The 26,712-nt window shown below is 37.4% G+C and overlaps 1 protein-coding gene across 4 annotated transcripts in view; it reads right to left on the bottom strand.

The window, feature by feature from the left end:
* ERICH1 (glutamate rich 1) overlaps positions 1-26,712 on the bottom strand; it is an 85,590-nt gene that overhangs the window by 35,748 nt on the left and 23,130 nt on the right. For all 4 annotated transcript variants that reach the window (XR_006166426.1, XR_006166427.1, XR_006166425.1 and 1 more), the window contains exon 3: positions 13,260-13,394. Coding sequence is in view for 1 of the 4 variants with exons in the window: in XM_042803188.1 (XP_042659122.1) it covers positions 13,260-13,394 (135 nt within the window). In the remaining 3 variants the exon portion in view is untranslated. The remainder of the gene's footprint in view (positions 1-13,259; positions 13,395-26,712) is intronic.

The raw sequence follows: 26,712 nt of genomic DNA, 5'->3' as shown, positions 1-26,712 counted from the left end.
ACCACATCACTCACTGAGACTAATGTACTGAACAAATCTGAATTGGCAGAATCTTTCTAGCAGTCAGGACTTTAGGTCACATGGCATTTTTCATCCTGTTCTACACACCTTAAAGTCGGATTTATCAGTGAATTAGGCCTATGTTGCATTCTCTCAGCTTTCCTAACATTTATGAACTCAATTTTTAAATAATCCCTTGTAAAAAAGCAGCTTAAGAAACCTTTTATTCATGCTTATTTAATTAGATTGGTGAAAAACTTGTATCAGCCTAATGAAGCAAAAATAGTTCCATAAAACTGGTTCTGAGTTCTCTCCTACTCCCTCAGCAGCAAGATGCAGAGATAGTTTGTAGGGTGAGATATGTGGAAGTCCTTGTCAAGTATCATCAACCCACACGGAAATAAAGAGATCTGAGAAAATAAGGTAATACAACTTTTATGGAAAAGTACAGAAGTAGGCAGAACAGGTATGAATTCACACAAAACTTCACCTGTTGTTAGACAAGCCAGGCCAACACTGGAGACTCAACACTATTGTTTAAAATACCTGCATCAAGAAAAGAAGGGAAGTGCCAGATATTGGTAGTGGTCCACAGGTCAGTAAAGGTCATGTTGCCCACTACAACCATACAAAGCTAGGTGCTCAGCTACTGTAAACTACCAAATTCATTCACGTCAGAACAGCTGAGAACACTCAGATTTCATGCAGAGGAGATTGTGAGGTGGAGCATCAGCAGCTGGATACAAATTATCTGGTATGGTGAACCAGAGATGCAGCTGTTGAAGTGATTTGCTCTTTATCAGGAGAGACAGCGTATCTGCCCTAATGCCTACTTGTGCAGCTGCATACTGCCAAAGCAGCAGGGAAATGAAACTAAGAGTACATAGATGCAAGAAAAGAAATACACCCCTTCGGAAGCAATAAGAAAAACTGCAGTAGCTTTGGTCAGCCAGAACTGGAGATCCTTGGAATGCACTTAGATTGCCTGTAGTGCATTTTGGCTAGATTATAGCAATAAATTTGTCTGCGCTGGTATTTCTGTCTTTTGCTATATCAACATAACTTCAATTTTTTTCAGCCCTCCACAGATCACTGAGAAGAGAGAGGGAGAGTGAGGCTGATGCATGTCCTGGGCAATGCAAATCCTGTAATATGAGCAATCATGATTCTATGGTGAAGTAAGGGACTTCCTCTCCATTAGTCTACTGTACAGAAGGCTCTGATAGAGTTCAAATTACTAACATGGAATACTACAATTGTGGACCAATTTCCACTTGCAGGGATAAAATGGAAGGAAAATGAAACTAGAAAACAAAATTATTTAGCAAAAGTATTGGGAAAAGTAGATGGAGGACAATTTTCAAAGCTTCCTTGGCACAGTTGTTCAGAAGGTTGCTCAGTACTTTAAAAGACTGCTACCTGTAAATTTTGTAGAGGGCAGTAACCAAAGGCAAAGGATATGAGATCAAGAGATTTCCCAAGTGGAGACTGAATGGAGAGAGCCTAACGGAAGCTATATCAATGTGTGGCTGTAAGCCTACAAATTGCCATAAATTGCAACAGCTGCTGTAACAGAATACCAGTAAAATGAAACCATTGGGTAGGCCTGATTCGGATTTACAACATGAGACAGCGGCACTTTATGTATCTTATACAAAATACATAAAACTGTTTAAGAAAAAAAAAAAAAAAGGGCATGATTACTAATACACATTCTTTTTCCTGCTGTCTCAATTTTCCTTGTCCACTCAGCCATACTGATTGTAAGCCCCTTCATGTTAGAAACGAGCTTTCTATTCTGTTTTCACAGCATCCAGAATATTTAAACAGTAAGGTAACATATAACAACAGAAATTCTGCATTCAAATAGCCTTCCTCTTCCCGTGCTCCCTAATTTTTTTTTTTTTGTTTGTATGTAAGAACTTAAAATACTTCATGCAAACAAGTCTTTTTAGAGAGAAAGAGCAACATGAGCCCTAACAGTAAGAGTACGAGCCAGGGTCCCATTCTCATGCTTAGTATCCACAAGTGTGCTGTCTGTCAGCAGATATTTGGGTCTTGACATATAGGTCAGCAACATGTTGCTTTGGTTCAATACTAACAGGTTCATGGGCACCAGCAGGGCATTGGAGGTTCTAATTTTGCATGCAGCCAACTATACAACTGATAGCCAAAATGAAAATATCACTTATATTAATTGTGATCAGAAACCTCTCTAAGATCTACAAAACAATCAAATCTTCTGCTTTTACAGGTGAAATGAGGTAGAGAATGATGAAACACTTAAGCAGCCAGAGACCAAGCTGTAAGTTTCCCAATGTGCCTTTCCCCTTAATCCAGCACCCTATTGACTTTACCCTGCTGCTCCATGACAATTTAAGTACAAAAGCTTAAGTCTTGATTATGTTTTCATGACGAAAGGAGGAGGTGAAAGTAGTCAAGCAGTGACAGATTTCCAAAGTGTTGGGTGTTTGCTCAAGCAAGGCAGCAATTATAACAGCACTGGCTGTTCGCTGGGATCTAAGGTGGTGGTTGGTGCTGTTCTCTATTTCTTTTCCTTTCTGATCCCTCACCTACTGTCTCTATGACAACGGGAAGCCTGCAACACAGCTGCAGGGAGAGAGAAAGGGGGAGAACGCTCCAGCTGAGAGGGGAGAAGTGACTCAGTGGGTGGGGGGGCAAGAACAGAAAAATGATACGGGAAGCTAAAGGGATTCAGTCAGGAAAGTCAGGAAAGAGAAAGCAGAAGGCCACAGTGCCTCTTCATTCTGTGAGGCTCATCTATTAGAGGAGGAGACGCTCAACCAAAAATGCTTGTCATCACTGTAATTTAAAATAAAACAAAAAGCAAGATAAAAGATGCCACAGAGATAAAGGCCTTAATTCCCTCTCCTTCTGCTTCATATACTGCCACCTGACAAGCAGAACCTACTTTAATTGAATTACTTTCACACTTATGGACATGTTAACAAGCGGAGATTCAGTTTCAGACACTGATTATATCACAGAGAAATAAGAAACAAAGAAGAGATGAAGGACAAGAACCATCACAGAAAGTGAAGGTAACAGCCAGAGTAAACATGTCTCATTAAAAACATACTTGTCAAGTTCTTACTCTGCTTAAGCACACATTTGCCCTCTGGGTTCCAACCGAGTGTTCTCTTTACCTTGTTAAAATGTAAAACGCACAAACCAGGATTAAGGGTACATTGTTTTCTGCACTACAGAAACACATAGGAATGAGATCTCATTTCAAAGGTACATTTTTGTTATTCAAGTATTCAAGGCATTCTCAAAAGCATGCAGAAAGTTAACTAGTACTTATAGCATCTATAAGTATACTTATTTATAGTTGTAGAAATATAAATCAAAGATCTTTAATAAACCATTAACATGCAGCCACGGCTAAAGGAAAGCATTATCAGTGTATTGCATTGCTAGAAACTTTATTTTTTCCTTAATACATTTTCAGCATTGACAGCATTTCTTAATGCCACACACAAGTTTGGACAAAAAATCTGGGGTAGAATTCTTTGCCATTCTACTTCCAATGACATTTTTCAGAGTTTTTTGGATTTTGTGTGTGTGGAGCGGTGGTGGTGTTTTTTTTTTTTTTTGTTGTTTCATTTGTGGTTTGTTGTTTGTTTGTTTTTTTTTTTTTTTTCTCCTCCCTTTTTTTTAAATGGGGAGTCTACCAATGTCTTAATGTTAGAAACTATCACATGAGAACTACTGAAGACTTCAGTGACATTAAACAACTCCTAATCCATACCATAATGCATGTGTTCTGCAACAGTCCCATATGCTTGTGGATATATTGGCATTTAGAAGATGTAAATAGTTATAGACAACGGTAGTTAGGAATGACTGGTTTCTACATTGTATATAAACCTAAACTAGTGATTCATACTTACAGTTAAAATTGATAGCCCAACCCTGTGTTTAAAAAAACCTCAGTGGGCAGCAGTGAATTTCTTGGCGAATTTCACACTCACCTTCAGGGGGTTCAGACTTGTTTGTTGTGAAGTCAAGAGGTGATTACTTGATTCTAGCTGGCTGCTTGACAGATCACTGAAATAGCTTATAATACTGCTACACGGTACTGCAGTCTGGAGATATTTTTTATAATTGATTGCCCAAGATGCACCTACTTCAAATGCTTATAATCTGTATCACATGTAGTACACTAAAGAAAGATTTCCAAAAAGAAGTGATCACGCTAATCAGCTAGCTTTTGCAGCATGGTACATCAGCAAGAATCTCCTTTTAAGCATACATTTAATTCCTTGGAAGTCAATGCAATAAAAGTTAAACACGACTACAATTCTGGACAGCTCTTAAATCAGGTGTCACTTTAAAAATGAAACCTCCTCCTGTTCAGATAGAACTGGATTACAAAAATTTTCCAAAGCAATATTGAATTAGAGAAGTTGATTTAGGTCTTTTTTAACCTTGCAGTTTATTTTCAATGATCTAAGTCAACTGATAACAGTGTCAGTGTAAATATTAGCACTACTGGATCTAGATTTTTTTTTTTAAAAATTAAGCCTGAGATAACAAATGATTAAACACTTTATCTGAACTCTGAAAATAAAAATGTGTATTTAATCTTATTCAATTTCAGAAAGAAACCCATGGTGATTTTATCTATTAGCAATGTCATTGCATCTATCAACAAATACAAGTTCTGCAGAAAGGATATTCAAGGAGAAAACATCTGAAGTACAGAATTCTTCAGCTATAGTCATCCAACATCTCTACTTGTTTGTGGCATCTTTTGCTGTAAGTGGTTCCAAAATGTCAAGTACATTTAAGTTGAAGGAGAAACTGGCTGTAGAGGACAAAGTTGCTTAACCTCACAGACATTTCTCCTTCCAAGTTATTGATTAATCTATAAACACTAGCAGCATTATGAAAAGGCTTATATTAACAGCTTTAACAGAGGTGTCATTCTTGCTATGGCTTGTTTTCTGAGAATGACATACAGGTGAGAATGCTTGAAGCTGTTGGGAGCTCAGGAAAATCTGTCATTCACAAGCTGGGAGTCTTACATTAATTTCTGCAAGCACAGAGCTAAATTACAGAATGCTATCACCTATAACTTTATCATGCACAAAGATATTGTTTTAATAATAAACATGCAAACTGGCAGAGAATTAAAACCAGAACACTGAAAATTAACTAGGGGAATTCATTTATAGAAATTTTAAAAGACTTAGCCTAATCATTAGAAATACAAGAGAGGCAGAACCACCATATAATCATTGCTTCTTCCTTGCTGAATTACTGAAAATGCCTTTTTAAAGTAGTAACTCTTTTACACATAAGTTTTCAAGCTCCAAGTCCATACCATCTTTACTAGAAGAGGAAAAACCCCATGATAACAAGTGTAGGAAAGGAGGAAAGAGAAACAAACCTTAGAGAATAGTTTCAGAAGTAGCTGAACGTGGGACAGGAAAACTCTTTTTTTCAGCAAGTTGTAAGAAAAATCTGGACATCTGTATATCAATCACATTAATTTATTAACACTATCATTTGAAATACGATTTGGTGTATCTGCGTTGCAAAACACTGATTATTACGCTAAGTTAAGAGCTGTACTTTAGCAACTCATTATTTGGACATGATTATGTAGCATTTGCCATTACTCAAGCGTACTTAATGAAGTCCTAAATTAGATATGGTTTTTATCTGTAAGCACCCTTTAATAAGTTTGTTGTTTGATTTTTTTTTTTTTTAATGAAATAAAACTGGATGGAAAGAACTGTATTACTTCTTGTTTGCAAATGCAGAATCCTTATCACCACATGGTCGAAGTTCCCCCAAGACTCTGGACAGTCAGTCTAGGAGCAGCTGACAGAACATACTAAAAGACAACCTAATTCACAGTTTTTTTTTTTTTTTTTTCCAGAGCTCTTTCTCTCTTGATACCGGATTCAGAAAGGCAATTGTACGTGTGCTTAAATTCCTTAGTCTTCTGTATAAGTTGAGTTTATTCCATTCTTTCCTGAATGGAAATCTCTCTTTTATTTAAAATAGGTAGTGGTGGACTTTGAGTACTGTTAAACATTTTGATTGATAGGTAAGAAATACTACACAGACAATATGTATTGTAACACTACTGAGATAACTGTATGCACGAATGAACTGATGTGGAGTTAGAAGTAGAAGAATATTTTAATACAATATTTCTTTTAACTTTCTTCTACTGATACTCCCTCCTTAAATATGTTTGAAAGCATTTAAAACTCTGATATAGTATTAGTTTCTTCAATGGTAAAGAATTCTGGGCAATCTGTTGTAACTGGGATGCTGGGAAATGCTGAAATTACATGGTATGACTCCTAGAATGGCAAATGTAAGACATGAGTTATTAATATATAGGGAAAAAAAAATATTTACAGCTTTGGATACTTCTTCTTGCAACACATACAAGCCTATGAACTCATAGCACTGAGATTCTGAGATGACTTAAAAAACCCAACTGTATATTTGAGAAAGCCCAGTTCTGCACAGACTGTCAGGAAACCTGCAGTTACTTGGCTTTTTCATCAGCAATTAATATTAAAATTACTTTTAATATAAAAAAAGCAATGAGAACAGGGAAGTTATACATAAGTACTACTTGGTAACCTAGTTCTAAAAAAACCAACCAATCAAAACCAACCAGACAAAAAAAAAAGGCCCTAAACCACACAAATTTTAAACATGGTCAAATGCAGTTGTTTATCAGAAAACATGAAGAGATTGACTTCTGGCAATAACCAAGGTATCAATGTATCAAATAAGCAGAGTTTTTGGTGGAATGCTGCAGTAGGAAAATGCTGAAGAAATTTTTTGACATATTAAAATAACAGAGTAGCGGGTAGAAACATAAAGACTATTTTATTTCCACACATGGTGTTGTTGAAACCACAAATACCACATGCAATACTGGAGTTTATATTCTTAAAAGGATACTGTGAAAAGGCAGATACATAAAAGACCTACAAAAGTGACTTAAGGATTGAAGTAAATATCTTAGAGCAATACACAAATGAATCTATTTATCTAATCAAAAAAGAGTGATGGTGACTTGATTACTGTGCTGCTTTGTGGGAAGAAAATACTGCTTAATAAAGGCTCTTTACTCAAATAGAGAAAGGCAGAAAAAAGCAATTTTCAAATTATCTTTTTTTTTTTTTTTTTAATAGAGTGAGGCCAATTAACTATTAGAATAAATTACCAAAAAGTAATGGATCCTCTGTGACTTCTTTGAAATGTGCATGTGTGTGTTTTTTTTTTTTTTCCAAACACAAACTGCTGAGCTCAATATGGGGTAAGATCTCCCTAACAAGTACAGAAGATTAAATTACACGGTCTAATGATCCCTCTGGTTTGAAGGCTACAAAAAGATTCATAATGCTTGAGTTTCACGACTGGTGCTACCTGCCAGTGAAAAAGGTTTACTGCTGGCCTCAGCTGTTTAAAATATATTGTTCCCTTGGTGTGCTGTGTATATCAGTTCTGTAATGTATCACATTCCCAATCACCTGCCAAGAATGTAAGTAGTCAACACGTGATTCATACTAGCATCTCCTTAACAACAAACACAGGTTTAAGCATAATTAAGTCTTCCTAAAATGTCTGCCTTAAGCCTTAAGTGAATGAAGACACTACAGACAGATAAGAGACTACTTGATAATGCCTTTACCAAATCTATCTTTTGCTGATCAGTAAGTCCAGACATTTTTTGCCAGCAGAACCAAACTCAAGATATGTAGTAGTTTTTGGGAGGTCTGCTAAGGACCCCTCCCGCATGTCACTATCCTTCACTGACATGGCTAATAACTTCCTGGGGTGCATCTCATTTGAATAACTTGATTTACTCATATGTAAATGAGAGAGATTTCTAAATGAATTCCCTCTGCTTAAACCTCTTGCTGCAGCAGTAGCAATTCTTTTCAGTACTGCCTTTTCTGACAGAAACAAATAAAAGAAAACAAAAGTCCAAAGACCAGCTACATTGACATCTCACTTGTATGCATCTACCATGTACTATTGCACTTCTTCAGGCCAAAGAAGAAATTTAACTAGATGAAGAAATGCTCCACAGAAGTACCACCTTCCACATTATTTCAGACTTGCCAGCTGCCAAAAGGTAGAAAAAAAATGGGTTGCTTCTCAGTACGAGAATGGAACATCCAACTGGACTCTTCCTCCTAGGTAAAATTCTCTCATAACGTACCCATTAGGAAGCAGGATAAAGCACAGTTATGTCTTGCTCCTTTTGTCTATATAAAGGGTTTCATCAAAACTGGGTAGGTTGATATCAAGATAGTAACAACACTATTATCAGATGGAAGACTGCATTGCGGTTCAAAAATATGAAGGAAAAAATGAGTGAGACTTGACAAGCACAACATGAATAGGGGTATAAAATTAAACATAAAAAAATACCCTAAGAACACTTTTCTTTGAATTCTCTTTATCTACTCTTTCAGGTGCTCTCAACTACTGCATATTCTTAAACTACTGTGTGCAGAGTCTTTTTATTTTCCACAGTCTCTGGGTCAGGAATTTGCTCTGCTGTGAGTGTAAGAAACACCAAATACTACTTTGCATCCCTACATAAAAATATGGATTTAATAATAAAACACCTCAGAGAGAAACTATAATCCAGCACACTGTTTTGTGCACAAAGAAAATAATTTTACATGTTATATTCTATTATTATGGCTTAAATTAGAGTATCCAAGAAGAGATGTTGCTAGAGAAATAAAATCAAAGTTTATCTTTTGGAAGGAATAAGGTTCTATATTTAGGATTCGTATTTCAATGCAAGATACAGTATTTCCTATTGTTTCACCTGTTCTAAAATAAGAAGGAAGAACTCTACAATTTAACTTCATCCTATGAAACTGAAAACCAAACTAAATCAAAATTAAGCTACTGCTTCCTAGTAGGGAACACATAATTAAAAGTTTCCTGGATTCTCCCTTCATATAGAACACCCTTTTGAACACAGTGGTATATCTCTCAGGTGACTACCCCTGAAGAAATATTTCTCAAGAAATAGATAATAAATTGATTTTGATCTCTGATTTAAGAACTTTAATCTATGAGGATAATGAATTTACGACCAGAATTTGATGGATGATAACTTCTCTGTACCTTGAACATTACATATTTTTAATGCTTTTGTCAAAAGTGTAAAGCCTATTGCTAAAAGAAAGTTAGCAATGCATTAACATGTACCAAAGTCAATATTAAAATCACGTGAAAACAAAAATAAATTTTCTGCATTATTTCCTCCCCTGACTGTCTAATTCCTGTTACTCAATTCAGTCAACAGAAGGCTGACCTGATCACACCATCATAGTGTCTTAATTCCGTCAAAATAGTCAAGGGAGTTTTTAAAAATGAAGACACCTAAGTCTAATCTATTATTCTAAGAATGTTGGATAAAACTAGTTTTCATTATTTTCTTGAAATACAAGGCAGTCTTAGATTTTTCTTATCATTACTACAGGCTCATCAGTCACCTGCTTCCATGAAGAAAACAAACCTGGAAGAGCAGCTTTATTCCCCCCACTTCTGGGAAACGTGGAGGAGAATTATACAAGGAAGTCAAGATGCTTCACAGAACTTTAAATCCCAGTGTCATTAGTAATTTCCACATGCATCACAAGGTGACTGCATAATGTTAAGTGTATAACTGGCCACAATTTATTTGACACAACAGAGAACACTATTTAAAAATATTTGAAAAAATATTTGAAATGCTAAGAACAACATGCAGAGACAAATGGAGAAAGACATACTGAAAGATTCACACAGACCTGCTTTGTTTTTTTCTTCTCTTGTTCATAAGCTAGCCTGGACAAGATTAATTTCATTCTGACAGTATCAACCATAATGTAACTACTAGTTTAAAGAATAATAATAATGGACAAAGCCAAACTTTTTAGAGCTCACAAGAAATTATTTTAATTTATAATTGTAATTAACTTAAACTTTTAAATAACTTTTCAAAAACAACTGATGACTAAATTCATATTCTAGTGACTGAGTATTTAATTCTTCCACAGATGAGTTTAACACAATGTATTATCAGCCATGGCATATCTATTCCTCTTGATAATCTTGTTATATTAATTCAGCAAGACATGGATTTGGTTTTCTTAATTTATTGAAAAGGCATTGCAAATCACACTGATCTATAACTGAGTTACAACTGAAAAATTTTAATCCCCAAATATGGACAGATTATTTTCATGAGACAGGTTTGATAAACAATAAAATTATTTTCTGTGTCAGGTTTCTTTTTGTTTGAATTTCCACACAATTTATTTCCCATACTTCTAGGTTCAAAGGCTAGAAAAGGCTAACAAGGCAGCCTTTTGTTACTCAGCATATATACAACATGCTCCACTTTTTAGGAAACACAGCAGAAGGTACCCGGTTGCCCTTCAAAATATACCATATAAATAGTATTAGGAGTAAACCAACGCAACACTAGATTTGCATTTCCGCCTTATGGGGCTGGTTCCTTGGGAATACCTGAGCCACTTCTAAACAAAACAGATTTATTTTGTATATACAGAAAGTTCATACATACAGACATACACGTTCCTTCTTATTTCTTCAGTGTCAAAGGCTCTCATTGGAGCTTTCCTTTACCCTTTTAAAAAAAAGACCTAAGTAAGGGATATACAACTAAATCTAAGTGAGCAAACTAAGTAATCCACAGTGTGATTATCTAAACTGTTCCTTTTGTATTTTATGGGCACTGCCTGAAATCACAGCCTTCATCCTGCAATAGATTTTATGTATATGCTTAAATTAAACACTACAAAAGGCATACATATGAGTAAACTGAACCATGTCCCTCAACCTTGCAGAGTTAGCACAGATCTCTCACTCTGCAATCCATTTTTAGACAGAACAAATAATAAGGGTCTTAAACTGCAGCAAGAAAGATCTAGCATGAAAGGGTAGTGAAATACTAGAGCAAACAGAAAAGGGCATGTAAGAAAAATCTCTCTACAGGCAGGTTTAAGAACAAATTAAGCAAATACCTGGCAAGAATAACATTTATAGTCAAACCTACCTTGCAAAGAGAACATAGATTAAAAACCTCCAAAGATAACTTCAAACTTAATTTTTCTTGATTCCGTGGTAAACTGTAAAGTCAAGTAACAAACCAATCCAAAAATAAGCCTCCCAAAATTACATAGGAATTTATTAACTGTTAAAAAAGTGGCTGAAGTCTAAAACCTACTCTTCCTGAACACTGAAACTGGGATTAGCTAAAAGATATCACCATCAACAGTCAATACTGTCACTAAGCAACACCAGAACACTACTTATTGCTATCATGGTTGAGTATGTTTGTTTTGAAATACAAGAGGAAGTGACTAAATGTAATAAATGAGCAAGTAAAGCCATTGTTCAATAATCTATCCATTGTAAAACCAGGCAAATTTATATGACCCTAAAAAGGGACTAAATAACACAATCCTAATTCTATTCTACTTTACTGCTATGCAATATATCAGCATCTAGTATGTACCATATATTGATTTATTCAAAGATTTTAAACAGCAGCTGAGTAAATTTGCCACAAAGGTTCTGGGTTGATACATTAATAAGGATATACCTCAGTTGCAGTAGTGTACCGAGGTCTGCATTCTAATATTTTATTAATAGTCACTTAAATCCCAGTACAAAAGTGAATGTTATAGGTCTATTTACCTACAAAGTATTATGAGACTTCATTGAGTCTTATTAACAAAATAGAGAAGAAGGGGAGCGACCCTCTAATATCTGAAAGGAGATCACATCAAAGAATAAACAGAGATTATATGACATGGAAGGAGAGAAAAGGTACTTCAATATCAGAATAAGCAGCTTGAACCTGACGTGGGGAAACAGAAACCCAACGAACTGTTCTAAGAGAACTGTGTAACTAAAGAAACTTAAGGATAGTCTAGAAACAGACTCTGGATTCTGAACATGAATCCTATCTAATATAAAGAGAAAAACACAACCTGGAAGCTGTGCATTATAACAACTTCCTATCCATAATCCCCACAGTATCAAGATCTACTGTTATGTTACTCTGATAAAAAGTTACTCCTTCCCCAATCCAAAAAATGTCTTTAAGCCATTTCACACCAAGAAAGAACATTCTTAATGTGCCACCAGTCCCACTGTACTTTGCTTCAGTCTCTAGGGCTACTTTGATAGTTTTACTTGTATTCAGATTCTGAACAGAGCTCAGAATATAGCGCAGACCCAACTTCCAAGATGAAAATTCAGGCCTGTGGGTACTGCTTTCAAAGGCAAGAAGCATTTGCCTTTCTGTATCTGCAGGTTGTATCTCAGGTTTTCCTAACACTTAGGCAGTCTCTAGGCTGAAATAGATACAGTAGTTTAATAAACCCTGCTTATCAAGTGTTTTACTTCAGCAGGCTCACCTGGGTATTTTCTTTGCTGTAGACTGCCCCTAGCAGCAAATGACAGTGATACACAATTTTGGAAAAAGATGTATCTCCACCAATTGAAAACACTAAATGAATTTGTGTTATCTAAGCTCAGGACTTCTAAGACAGACAGAATCAATTTAATTCTGGTAATGTCATTCAGAAAACCATGATTTTAACTGAAGTCAACTCAGAGTCCACTTCTTTACAGATCCTGTGCTGCTTCTTTTGTATCCTTTGACAACACTCAATACTGGTTCTGAAGTAACCTGGTCACAGTTTCTCATTAGAAAGTCTTTCAAGGCTAAAGAATTGGTATCTCCCCCCATCAACTCCAATCAGGTGAACGTTTGTTCTAATTCGGAGAGGTAAATTTGAAAGGTCGTTAAGTCTTTGCCCAAGTCCTCAGAACATCAGGAGTAAGATTATTAAAACATCTTTATCTAACATTTACCCTTAAAAATAATATGACTGTAAGCAGGCATAATATGCACATGGCACTTGAGTGAGAGGAGCTGAAGACTTTGTCCTCAGTTACACCTGATGTAACTTCAGTAAGATCAATGGCACTGCATGGCTATAACCAAATGTTGAATCTGGTCTTCAAACTCTTAACAATGGAAATGAACCCATAGGGATGTACATCCTTATTTTGCTTATGCTGCAAAACAGTGACACCCACTGGCAGCAACAGTTTAAGTACTTAATTGTTGCAATTTGGATCAATTTGATGAGCTGCTATGAAGTTTCTCTTGAGAAAAATTCATCATAGTAACAACCATACAAACTTACCTGCTAAGTCAGCACTACTGTCTGAGTTTTCAGAAACTGAAATACTAATAGCATCTGAAGTAACTGCAACGTAACCTTCCGGAGGAAGATTCACTGTGTACATCCTCCTTGGAGACAGAACTGTATTGTCACTACCTACAAAACAGAAAAAACAGTGTCTGGTTACTGAGCACAGTATAGATTTTCTCAAACATTTTCTCAACTACAGCGATGATAAGTGGTCTCAAAAAATCCTTACAGAGGAAAAGGAAGTGAGAAAAAGTCAGGTATAGAACACTGAAATTATTCTACGACCAACAAAATTGCACCAAACTCTGTAGCAGCTACAAAATAAACAAATACTTCACAGGTTAGTTCTTTCCACCAGAGATAGATTTTTTTTCCCTGTGTCAGACAATTCTTGTGCCCTAACTTCAGAAGCAACTTTCACTTACAGTGATATTTCAAGACATTCTACACATTTTTCGCCATTCAGCATAAGCAGACACTACTTCTTTAAGAACCGTTTCATGAAAGATGGATGGATGAATGGATGGAGAGATAAACTGATGATGAAATGATAGAAACAATAGAAAAAGAATCACAGAACTGTGATTTGTCCATTTGCAGACCTTTTAAATACTGCCTATGCTGTTCCGAAGGGTGCAAAGATAAAGGAAGTTTGAAAGCCACAACTGACTAAGCCTCAGCAGAGCCTGCCCAAGAGGGCTCATCTCATTCTTTCACTGCTACTTTCTGAGGGTGTGGTGGGGGAAAGAGTGCCAGCGGCCAGCTTTCCAGCTACTTCATTATATAGGAAACTATTTGTGATGATGGCAGTAGACTGTTTTTGTAGGATTTTTTTCCCTTTTAAAAGGTTTTGAAAAATACATACAAGAGTGGCAGTATAAACTTTTCATTTGTTCACCAGACAAGAAGTGGCTCTGTAGGAATGAGAGATGCATCTCTGCTCCACTTACATGAAACCAGTCCAAACAGCAGACTGCATTTTTTTGCTCAGTAGTGACAACAGTTGAGATCAACCACAGGGAGACCCAGAAGGCCTGGTTGTGCAGGGTGTCTCCAGATGACGCAGAATAATTTTACATGGTTGTGTGTTGTTTTTTTTTTTGTTTTTTTTTTTTACACTCAGCCAGCTACGTAAGGCAGTACAGACACAGCACTAAGCCTTCCCTTCCTGGGAGCAATTTGCCCCTTTAAAACACACAGACAGAATTGTTAAAATAACATATAGTAAAAACATCTTTACGGAGGTTAATTGTGTACCTGCCAAACCACAAACTTGCTAGAAGATCCCAGATGATTAGAGTTTATTACCAAGCTGCAGCTTGGTTGGATTAATACCTAAACATTTAAAATGTGGTTGTGTCTGACAGAAATAATTCTTGTTAGTGATCTATGTTTCTAATAGGTAATTTAACTATACACATTGTATGCAAATATGCAATTTAACTATATCCTGACTGTTCTCAGATAGCACACTTCAAACAGTTCAGCATGACTGATCATCTTAGATATCTATGATAAAGTACATTTCAGAATATTCAAGGCACTTTTCAAAAGCTACATGACAGTTGCTTTCATCATCAGGATGCAATAGTTTTGGTTTGAGAACATATTAGAAAGTTATTGTTTTTTCTTGAATAAGCCAGAAAATTTCAAACTGATATTGATGATGCTTAAAGGATAATAAAGGAAAAGAAATAAATAATACAGAAAGATGAAGAGCAATTATGTGATTTGGAAAAAAGATCCACTAAAAATTAACTTGGAATAATTCTTCAACAGATCCTTTCTATGAAGATGATGCCAAATCACTGAACTGGCAGTACTTACATTGATTTTTTTTTTTTCCCTACCCAGGCTGATTAATGATGAAGTGCTAATTGATGATAGGTTTAAATTACAAGGATGTATAAATGTTTCTTGAGTTCCTCCCTTCTGAACAATTTCAAGTTTTCCCTTTTTTCCCTTTATACTTAGGTTTTGTAAAACAAAGATGACCATGAAAACATTAAACTCAATTTGCAGCAGTCCTGACTAGCTTAAATCCTTCAGTCATAAAAACAGTAAATATATTGGGATATTAACTTCACAGGACAAAACAGTTACATGTGACAGAATTTGGGGGACTACCTGTAACACTTAATCTTACAAAGAAGAACAGTAACAACTTTTACTGTGTAAATGAATGATGACTCAAAACAATTTTAAAAAGTTGATCTATTTAAATGGGAGTCCCCAAATTACATATTTGTTCAGCACATATGCATCTTTAAGTAGTTTACAAACCATAATTCAAGCATCAGTCTTTGTTTTGACATACATGCACAGGATTAGCAAACTGTTACCGCATCAGGAAAAAAAAGTGTACGCACAACTGTATAATCTCAGTGTATCAACAAATCTCCCAGTCTCAAGCATTAAGTCTGGATTTTTCCAGCCTGGGGGCATAGTTGTCTTGGGCTAAGAAGAGATGGGTTGGTTATGTCCTAAATGTCATAAACATTGCTGCAAAGCTAATGGCTAAGCTTATAAAAATGTGACATAAAAAGGGTTGTTGACTAACAAAAGTAATCAGATACTGGAGATATTCAAGAATGCTCTTCTTTCTACTAGTTAAAAGTTATGAATCTCATTTCTGAAGTTTTATTTTATGGAAAGAAAAAAAGCATCTAAAGGATGATTATAAAACCAACAAACATTACTCTTAAAGGCAAACTAAGAATACAGAATAAATATTTGGAATGAGTTGTCTCCTATTCACGTTCTTCTCCACAACATTCCCCACAGGAAGAATTCCTTTACATATAAACCAACCTTGTGCACAGAGTAGGGAAGAGCATGTGAGCTATACCATTACCAAGGTTATGACTGCAATATGTCAGTAGCTTGGCTTGCCATGTTATCTCTTGCTATCCTACTGCAAACAAGTATCAGACCTTTTAAGAAGGAGCTGAGGGTAAAGCTTCCAGCCATGTAAAACTATTAACTCTCCAGTCTGTCATCATCTTGAGCAGACTGTATATTTGGTTTTACAGCTATTTTTCAGTATCCTTAAACTTTCTCCTACCTGCAGCTCAGAATGGTGGTACAGAACATAGCATGGCTTCCAGGTGCCTAAACACAAAGCATGCTTAAGCATACCTCGAATACAGACATGGCACATGTTCATATAATCTTGCTCCTTTGCTTACTGGTAAGAGTGATTAAACCCTGGGCAGAGACTGAATCGCTTCTAGCTTCAGTGGTGGGTTGACCCTGGCTAGCACCCAAGCTCCCCCCACAGATGCTCTTTCACTCTCCCCTCAGCAGGACGAGGGTGGGCGAGGTGGGGGAAAAACAGGAAGAACGGAATGAAAGATCTCATGGGTCAAAGACAGGGAGATCATTTACCAACTACTGCGTGGGCAAAACACACTCAGCTTGGGAAAATTAACTTAATTTACTGCCAACTACTTGAAATATTGATTTACCATCTCAGGTACTGGAAAATAGGAACAAAGCAAAAAGAAGCAAACATTAAAACACTTAGGAAAAACACCCTTCCTCCACTGCTCACATTCACTCCAGACTTCTCTCCTCCCTGCACACAACCACTGCAGGTTACACTCAGTCCCTTCAGGGAGGCAACAAGTGGTGCAAGTTGGTGGTGGTGGCTGGTTACAGTCAGTATGTAACGGTTCCTCTCTGCTGCTCCTACCTTTTCACTCTTCTCCTGCACCAGCGGGAGTTTTCTGTGGGCTGCAGTCCTTCAGGAACATTTGCTCAATCACAGAGCACCTCCTCCTCCTCCTCCGACCCTGGTGTTCCCACTGCTGTTTGTCACTCCTTTTGCTTCCCTCCTCTCTCAGGCATTTTCTCTCCTTTCTTAAATATGTTTTCCCTCAAAGCACCCCCAGGGTGTCTGTGGGGCCGAGCCGTGCCCTGCGGTGGGTGGGTTGGAGCCGGCTGGAACCGGCCGTGTCCGGCACGGGGCAGCCCCGGCCTCCCCTCACAGGCTGCCAGTGCCTGGGCACCTCTACCTGCTACAGTTTCACAATCTTACACAGAAATTTTGTCTTTCCCATGAAATGCTTCCCTGAGACTCAGAAAGCCTTGGCAACCTACCGCTGTGCTCCCGCAGGGCAGGACTCAGAGCACATAGAAGACCCGAGTCCATAGGTCAGCTAGAACATCTTGCAGCCTCCCACAAACAACTGTCAGGTTAACCAAACCCTTCCAAGACTGGGATATTTTCCACAAAATCCCTTGGAAACACCTGGCTATCCTTTCTCCAAATGGAAGAAAAGAGTTCATCCCCCAAAACAAGTCTCCACAGAAAAGCATAGGAAGAGAGGGAGTGATGCTGGATCAAATCCAAGCTCTGATTAGTTCAGTGTCATACCTTCTACAAAAGGCATTATTCTTAGTAGGCACTTATTGCACGGTGTTACAGTTGATATTATCTGGACAAAACTAAGGCTTGAAGAAAGTCTGCTATCTCCTTTAAAAAGTTTATATTAAAGTACATTTTCACTTATGTAAGCTAGAATATGACCATGTTCTAGTTATTCCTCATTTTTATTACATACAAGTGAGATTGAGACTACAACCTGAAAACTATAACAATCCCCAATATACATATAAATCCCCTCTTTATTTCTATACAATATAGACGCACTATCACTTTTCCCTTCATTGACTAGCAAGACAGAGTCTTTAAAGATAGCTCACGTGCAAATCCTGGGCAAGAGAGTTTTGTCTCCTCCAAAAAACCTTCATAAATTGAAGTGGAGCAAAGGTGATATTGGTAACTAACTCTAGAAGATACATAATTTGAGGGCTCTACTGAGCTGCAGTAATGAAAAATATGTACTTTTTGGTTGATCAACATGAAGACATCAAATTGTCCATCAGCATGAACATAAAAAAAAAATTGGTGATCCTAAATACTCTCCCGTTCCCCAAGGTACACACATTTTTGTTCAGGTGATATCCAAGTTCCTGAAATCAAGCTATAGTTACTTTAATCTGACGTGGTATGGTATGTAAGAGTAACTTCAGGGACATGAGGTGTTAGATCGTGTACAATCATCCTCTGTTCACATGTTGACTTTCTCAGGATCGTTTTCCAATCTCAAATCAACAAACACACTAGAGTGCTTTCCACAAAGGCAGAACTTTTTAACTCAAGTAGTCTTCTGTGTAATCAGAAAGCACAATCCTTTTCCTTGGAGTACTGCATAATTCCCGCTGCTTGATCTCAGTCTTCAGCAGGATTGTCTCCCTCAACAGTAGGTAAGTCACACTGGACAGAGGAAAAAAATGATGATAACCAACCTAGCAAAGAACGGACAGTCACTTACTGCTGGTCATTTGTTTTACTCCAGAGATAACCATCACAGAATAATGGAAATGTCGTGCTACATTGCTCAGTGACTGGAGCAGCTGATGAATTATTTTGTTACAAATTCACTTATTGCAGGTAGGAGCTTTCCTATCGCAAAATTATGGAGAGCTAATAAATATAGTTTACTATTACAGTTTAGTTCGTTTAGCTTGTTTCAATACCTTGTACTGGAGTTGTGTGTCAAAGTTCTCCTAGCAGGGGGGGCTACAGGGGTGGCTTCTATGAGAAGTTGCTAGAAGCTTCCCCCATGCCCTATACAGTCAATGACATCCAGCTCCAAGATGGACCCACTGCTGGCCAAGGCTGAGCCCATCAGCAATGGTAGCACTACCTCTGTGATAACATATTTAAGGAGGGGAAAAAAAAAAAAAAATATGCACAAGGGAAATTGCAGCCAATTGCAGCCAGAGACAGGAGTGAGAATATGCAAGAGAAACAACTTTACAGCCACCAAAGTCAGGGAAGAAGGAGAGGGAAGAGGTGTTCCAGGAACAGAGCAGAGATTCACCTGCAGCCTGTGTTGAAGACCATGGTGAGGCAGGCTGTTCTGCAGCCCATGGAGCTTAACAGTGGAGCAGAACTCCACCTGCAGCCCAGGGGGGACCTCACACCAGAGCAGATGGATGCCCAGAGAAGGCTGTGACCCCATGGGAAGCATACACTGGATCAGGCTCCTGGCAGGGGTTATGGCCCCATGGAGAGAGAAGCCCACGTTGGAGAAGGTTTGCTGGCAGGACTTGTGACCCTGTGGGGGGACCCACGCTGGAGCAGTCTGTTCCTGAAGGACTGCACCCCATGGAAGGGACCCATACTGGAGCAGTTCTTGAACTGCAGCCTGTGGGAAGGATTCACATTGAAGAAAGTTCATGTAGGGCTGTCTCCCATGGGAGGGACCCCAAGCTGGAGCAGGGGAAGAGCGTGAGGAGTCCTCCCCCTGAGGAGGAAGGAGCAGCAGAAAAAACAGGTGATGGACTGACCTCAATTCCCATTCCCTGGCCCTCTGTGATGCTGAGAGGGAAGAGGTAGAGAAATCAGGAGTGAAATTAAGCCCAGGAAGAAGGGAGGGATAGGGAAAAGGTGTTTTAAAATTTAGTTTTTATTTCTTATTATCCTACTATGATTTGATTGGCAATAAATTCAATTATCCAGGTTGAGTCTGTTTTGCCTGTGATAACTGTTGAATGATCTCTCCCTGTCCTTCTCTTGACCCATGAGCCTTTCATTGTATTTTCTCTACCCCATCCAGTTGAGGAGGAAAGTGATAGAGGGGCTTTGGTGGGCACCTGACATACAGCCAGGGTCAACCCACCACACAGCTCTAGTGCCCAATCTTACTGATTCAACTAATAGAAAAATTTCTCTCTTCTGCAAATATTAGTGTCCAATCCATCCCCCTCATTATTAACTTCAAAGTGTATAGTTCTATTCCAGATTGCACAATTACATAGATTCAAACAACAAATTAATGAAAGAAAAAAGATCAGATAATTATAGAGATACATGTTGTCCTCTGGCTCAGAAAATCCTCAAGCAGCAAACTGTTGGAGACCATCATGGGAAGCAGTAAAATATGCTCATTTCATTCCAGTACTCTTTTTGACAATACTATTGGTCACTACATACTAGCGTAGACAACAGTAACGAATTTTTTAGATTGACCTTAATTTCTGCTGCTTTCTTCAGTTATCTTTAAACAGAAAAATTCTACTATCCTCTGATGTTCGTGAAAAAGCATATTTTCACTACATTCCCAGATTTTTTCTTGCAGAAGCCTAGCCGCATTATAGAAGCCAGCTCCCCATCCCTAGGGTATATACCATTCGTGTCTGGTAGCATGTTGCAACTCAAGTAATTTCATTCCAACCTCTCTCCTGACACTTTACAGCACTACAAGTGCTTCACTTCACTAAAAAGAGAAAGTCTAGATTACAGAGCTTGCTCCCTCTTCTCAAATAATGGAAATGACTACAAAGTAAACAAAGTCAGTAGTTATGGAATCTTTCCTAAGCATTGCTTTTTCTGACTTAGTGACTCAGTACACTTGATTAGATAAATAAAGCCAGGTCTTCAAGATTTATTTCTGAATGAAAGTTCCTTTTTCTACCCATAGCCCATGGTTCCTTAGTCTGTAATAACTTGTGCCAGTCATCACATTGATAGAAAGCCAACAAGATGGAGGAGTGAAGTAATTTCTCTTTCACCCCACCTTTTTCACATGTGAGGAAGTAAGACTAGTGTATGACAATCTGCACCTGGTCCTTATGACCACCAGGCTTTTTTGGAGCACAAATGAGTAATAGATTTCACTAGGTAGATCCCTAGAGAGCTAACACTTGCCTATGGCTTAGTGTCTGGAACCAACTCCTGCAGCAGCTCTCTTCCCAGCTCTCCCCCCTTGTGAAAAACATGAAAATTTAAGAGAATGGAAAAGGGTAGATGATGGCCACCCTTACAGTTTGTCCTTTCCAACGTACCAAGAAAATGATTAGATTTTCAGTGAAACCAGATACAATCATTCAGTGGTACCCATGAGTTTAGTGGGATGGATTCCCAACACTTTTCAACTAAACACATTGTAATATTACATTGAAAGAAGGGTCTACTTAGTATTTGACAAGCTGTGTTTCAATATTCCTGTTCAAGAATGAGTATGATTAGAAGGGAGGGAGAATGAAAAGAGGAATGATGACATCATACAAATGAATGATGATCCATGCACTCATCTTGTTTGAAATGTCTTAAATACTTCTACAAATATTGCCAACTCGGTCACCTTTTTGTTAAGCCCCCTGCACTTTGGATTTTATTAATTCTGATTTTAAATTCTGGTTTGTGTTTTAAATTAACTTTCAATTTTATTAAAATCTACTGTACTATCTACAGGTTCAAACACCTGTTACAGGTTAGCTTAATACTTTCTTATTCAGATTCATCTCCACTTGAGGAATATGTAACTAGTGTTGTTACTGAGCAGCACTGAGATCTTCAAATCCTAAAACTGCTGTTAGGGTCTATTAGCAATTAAGGGCAATCAAAGCCCCCTTTCTTGAGGGCTTTAGAATAGAGTGGGTTTTTTTTGTGGCGATTACTTGTCCAGAATTATATCTTAAAGCTGTCTCATTACCTACTCTGAAGGCTTAGTGAAGTCTTTCCCATACAATAGCATTTTGTCACAGTGTCTTCACATTTCTCTCATTCTAAAGGCTAGCAGTTTATTTCCACAAACATATTTGCACTTCTTACTCTTTTTACAGCTATGTATTTATTTCAGTGTAGACTGCAGCATCTTCAGTACAGAATTAACATTCTCCTCCACTGAATACTAGTCCTTATTCTCATTTGTATTAATAGCAGGAAAACAATTTATTTGTTAAGAGCTGAAATAGCTGTAAGATAACTTAAAAACTAATAAAAGTTTTTTTTTTTTTCCTATTTTAAACGATCCAAAGATCTTTTTATATATATCTATATATGTGTGTTAGCAGCCCAGAAAGCCAATGAGATCCTGGGCTGCATTAAGAGAAATGTGGCCAGCAGGTTGAGGGAGGTGATTCTTCCCCTCTACTCCGCTCTCATGACACCTCACCTGGAATACTGTGTCCAGTTTGGGGGCCCCCAGTGTGAGAAGGACATGAACCTGCTCAAGCGAGTCCAGAGGCGGCCACGAAGATGATCAGGGGGCTGAAGCACCTCCCCTGTGAGGCCAGGCTGAGAGAGTTGGGGTTGTTCAGCCTGGAGAAGAGAAGGCTCTGGGGAGACCTTATCGGCCTTCTAGTGCTTAAAGGGGCTACAGGGAAGGTGGGGAGGGACTCTTTAATGGGAAGGGTATTGATAGGATGAGGGGTAATGGATTTAAACTGAAGGACGGTAGATTTAGATGAGATCTAAGGAAGGAGTTCTTTCCTGTGAAGGTGGTGAAGCACTGGCACAGGTTTCCCAGAGAAGCTGTGGCTGCCCCCTCCATGGAAGGGTTCAAGTCCAGGTTGGACGGGGCTTGGAGCAACCTAGTCTGGTGGAAGGTGTCCCTGCCCACGGCAGTGGAGCTGGAACTAGATGATCTTTCCAATCTATGATTCTATATAAAGGAAAAAACAAACAAACAAACAAACAAACAACAAACCAAAACAAAAAAAGGACGACTCCAAACCCAAAGCACTATTTTCTCTTGCTTTTCATTCCATACAAGCATGTTTTTTTTTTTTTTTTGTGGCTAGTAAAAATATCATGACCATCTAAGGTTGGTTTAAAACGCATTTTCAAATTTCCAGTGGAATAATTGCAAAAGGGGGAGGGGTTTGATGCTCAGAGGACTGGAACATTAAAAGAAGAAAACAAACTTGAGAAAATCCTCGGAAGTACTTCCTCATCCTTGTTTCCTTTCAGTTTGATGGAAACCAAAAACTTCAGAAGGAAATTGAGGTCAATAAAGATATACTCATTTTACAAGACCCGAAGTCGGGGTGGGAAAATTGTAAAAAACAAGGAACAAGAGTGCTCAAATTTATTTCCCTCACCACCTCCCACATGTACACTAACTTTTAAATTTTTTTAGACACCTAGAAAGGCTGTATTATGGCCCATTTTATTTGAGATAGGACTTACGAATATAACTCAGCCTCAGTTTCATTATACTAAAAGCGTAATTCTTTGTCACAGAGAAGAAACAGATTAAAAGAGTAGAAATCCTTCTTTCTCTTGTTCTCACTCATCATCTGAGGAAGAATTTTTACCTGTGAACCATTAAAACTTTTACATTCCCCTGGAAAAAGTAATAAAAATAAAGCACAACACAAAGTGAGAGTGGAGTAGGGAAAAAGCCTTGATCAAGGAAACCAAGAAAGAGAACACTATAGGCAGATCGAAGTTTTAAAATTATGAGATAGATAATTTAAAAAGTGTAACAAGATATTTTTTGTTTTCTGAAAGTTGAATGTATGAGGTAATGAAGAAACAAACTATACAGTTAATGTTAACTTAAAAGCTTCAGTGTCTCTCCTATGTCCTAATATATGATTATAGGCAACAGTTTGAATAGATGTCTAAGAACTCTAGCTGTATAAACAGGAGAATAAAGCTATCAATGCTAAGTTAGTACTCAGCTCAATTATTTATCCTCATGCTACAGATCTTATTTGTCCAACAGACTTTTCAAAAGCCAAATAAATCCCTGTCAATGTGTTGATTTTTTTTTTGTTGTTGTTGTTTGGGTTTGTTTGTTTGCTTTAATAAATTGAACAACACTGATGCTAAAAGGCCATGCCTAAGTTTCAATTAGTTAATTACCCTCACTGTTTTAGGTGATTATGTCACTACTGGGAGCACCTGAAGCTAGACCGGGAAATAAATAGATGTGCTCATCAGATTAAAAGTAAACAAAATTTAAGGTTTTAAACCCTTTTTTCCCCAAAACACATATTTTTTTATTCCATAATTGTAAGTCATCAGTAAGAGTCCATTTCTGTTTGTGTATAAAAATAATGCAAACCACAGAAGCACAAAAAATTATGGAAAATAATTTGCCCTGAACTTAGTTCAGTACCAAGTTCACACTATAAGCATTTCCACTTTTCAAATAGTGGTTAGAGGGTACAGTTGGTAGAAAAGACAAGTAGGAAGTAAGCATGCGTAACAGCACAAAACATTAAATTTTACTGTGAATAACTACAATTTTGACAGTGGTGGCTTAAGTAATAAACTCCCCAGCGTAAATGGGAGCAGCAGAGACATCTCACGCAACTTGTTTTGTCATCAATACATTAAAAGTAATTTCAAACAGGGAGACAAGATGGACAGTGAGAACAGTAATACACACAATTACTATGTTACAGTAGGACTGTCCATCAGACCTTCTCTAGCTGAAACAAGTCCATTTTATCAAGTTCTTACACAAGCCATTTTTCTGTTTCCTTTCTCAAGATAATTAGTTTTTCTGCAGCTGGCTACATTTAGGTTTAGAGCTTGTTTACACTTACAGCTAAAGCTGGCATTTTCTACTCCAATTAGGCAACTGCTACATATTGTTAGATGAGCTACTTGTTAAATTGCTTTCAGTTGTCACAGAGGCCAGCAGATTTCTCTCTGACAGCTAAGCTGTTTGAAATGAAGATATAGAAGACAAGAGAAGAATGAGTGAATATATATACATAAGGACACTGGAAAAGGAAGGAATCTGCCAACCACCGGGGAAAAAAGAAAAAAAAAAAAAGGCATTGCTAAGGGAACTGGAGACTGAGCTACAAGGTTGTTTCTGTCACAGCAGAAGTTACAGATATTATACATGCAAACGGCTCAGTCTGAATAGAGAGGGGTTTTTGTCTGTTTGTGACTGGTTTTGTTGGGATTTTTGTTTGTTTGTTTGGGTTTGTTTTCCCCCCTTCCTCCCCCAAACTCCAGATCTTTACATTGCCCCCAAGCATATAGCTACCAGCTTGTAAATCTGGTTGGGCACCATTTCTACCACAGCCACCAGAGGTTGGTGTCTGCAAATACTTGCTTCTAGATATATCTGTCCCATTTTCCCAGTATAATGCCACTGTAACATAGCATGTAATGAGAGAATTTTTAAACCCTTGAGAGAAGAACACAGGAGTGTGTGACAACACTTTGTTGTATAATAATTATCTCTGCTGCTCTTTAGCTAATTCACAATAGATAGCTTTTCAGAGTAATTAACTCAAACAAAGCTGAATTGTTTAACAAGTCTCTAAAGCTGTTTACTGCATTGGGTACTGCTAGAGTTTAATTTCCCAAGCATATGCACTTCATCAGTTTGATCATCTAAAAGCTAGGGCTGTCCATGCATATTTTTTAGACAAGTTCTCTCTTCTAGGCACTTCTGTCACAAACTTAATTTTTCTACAATAGAATGGCTACAGGAAAACAGGATTAGGATGGATAAGGACACATGCTAGGTGTCCCACTGATGATTTCTTAAATGCAGTATATGCTGTCAGTATTAAAAACTTAAATGGAAAAAGTAAGAAGGAGAACATACACCAAAGAAAGATCACACAGCTGTACTGAATTTTGACAAGAATTCCTTATATAGGATAACAGTGCTAGGATATTTCACAGCTGATAGACATTCACATTTTTATTTAATGAATATGGAGTAAATTGCATTTTGTCTATTTATATAGCATAATATGGATTCCCTTTATTTAAAAAACTTAAAACATATGAGTAAAAATAGCTTAGTATTTTTCTTCATTACCTCTTACTTAAATAAATGGAGACAAAAAAAATGAAATGGGTTGTCTCCACAACATCTGAGACTCTGCCTAGGCTTTCTGCATTTTGATTTGCTTTTACAGAATTAGGGAAAACACAAAACCAAAAGTGGAATACCATGCTTTAAACAGAAAAGCTGAATACTATACATTTCACTTGTATACAGTTATGCTTGTTCAGCAACTCTTAAATTTTTATAAGATGCTAAACGCTGATCAGTAAATCCCAAGTCCTTTAAAAAGTGATTATAATTCTGACCAAGAAAAAGGAGGCAATTAAAAAGAGCCAGTTCTACAGTTAGCAAGTCTGTAGTCGGAAGCATCCATGTCTGCTTTGAAAACATACTATAAAGGCATTAAAAATACTTAGTGAGGTTTTAGAGTATCAACAAAAAGTAAATCACAGAGCTGCAGACCTCAACACAACCATTCTCCATGAAATGAATCCTTGTTGCAAGTAGATCCTGACCTAACAAGGGTCAGAAACAAACAAAACCAATCCTCAACAAAATTTAGTCAAAGCCCGTATCCAAGTGAGTAATTCATACTTAGAAATGCTTTCTCAGTCTTTTGCCAGACACTTTTTATTGTGGTACAGCAACTTTTCAAGCATTTATAATATTGCACTTGGAACTATATTTGCAAGCTTGGGGAAAAAGAAATTAAGTCCTCTTATTTGTACGAGCATTTGGTTTTCCATTTGCTCTCTCAAATACTTTGTCTGCCAAGAAGGCTCAGGTTTATTACACATATATGTAACTATTAAATAGTTTAAGGTAATGAAGCTGGTTATCTAAACCCTCTTTAATTTTACATTGAAGCAAGAAAAAAC

The sequence above is a fragment of the Tyto alba genome, unplaced genomic scaffold (genome assembly GCF_018691265.1).
Source record: "Tyto alba isolate M040663 unplaced genomic scaffold, T.alba_DEE_v4.0 Super-Scaffold_40, whole genome shotgun sequence".
In the NCBI taxonomy this organism is placed as follows: Eukaryota; Metazoa; Chordata; class Aves; order Strigiformes; family Tytonidae; genus Tyto; species Tyto alba.
The sequence above is the reverse complement of the archived record's forward strand: the minus strand, read 5'-3'. Positions and strand labels throughout refer to the sequence as shown.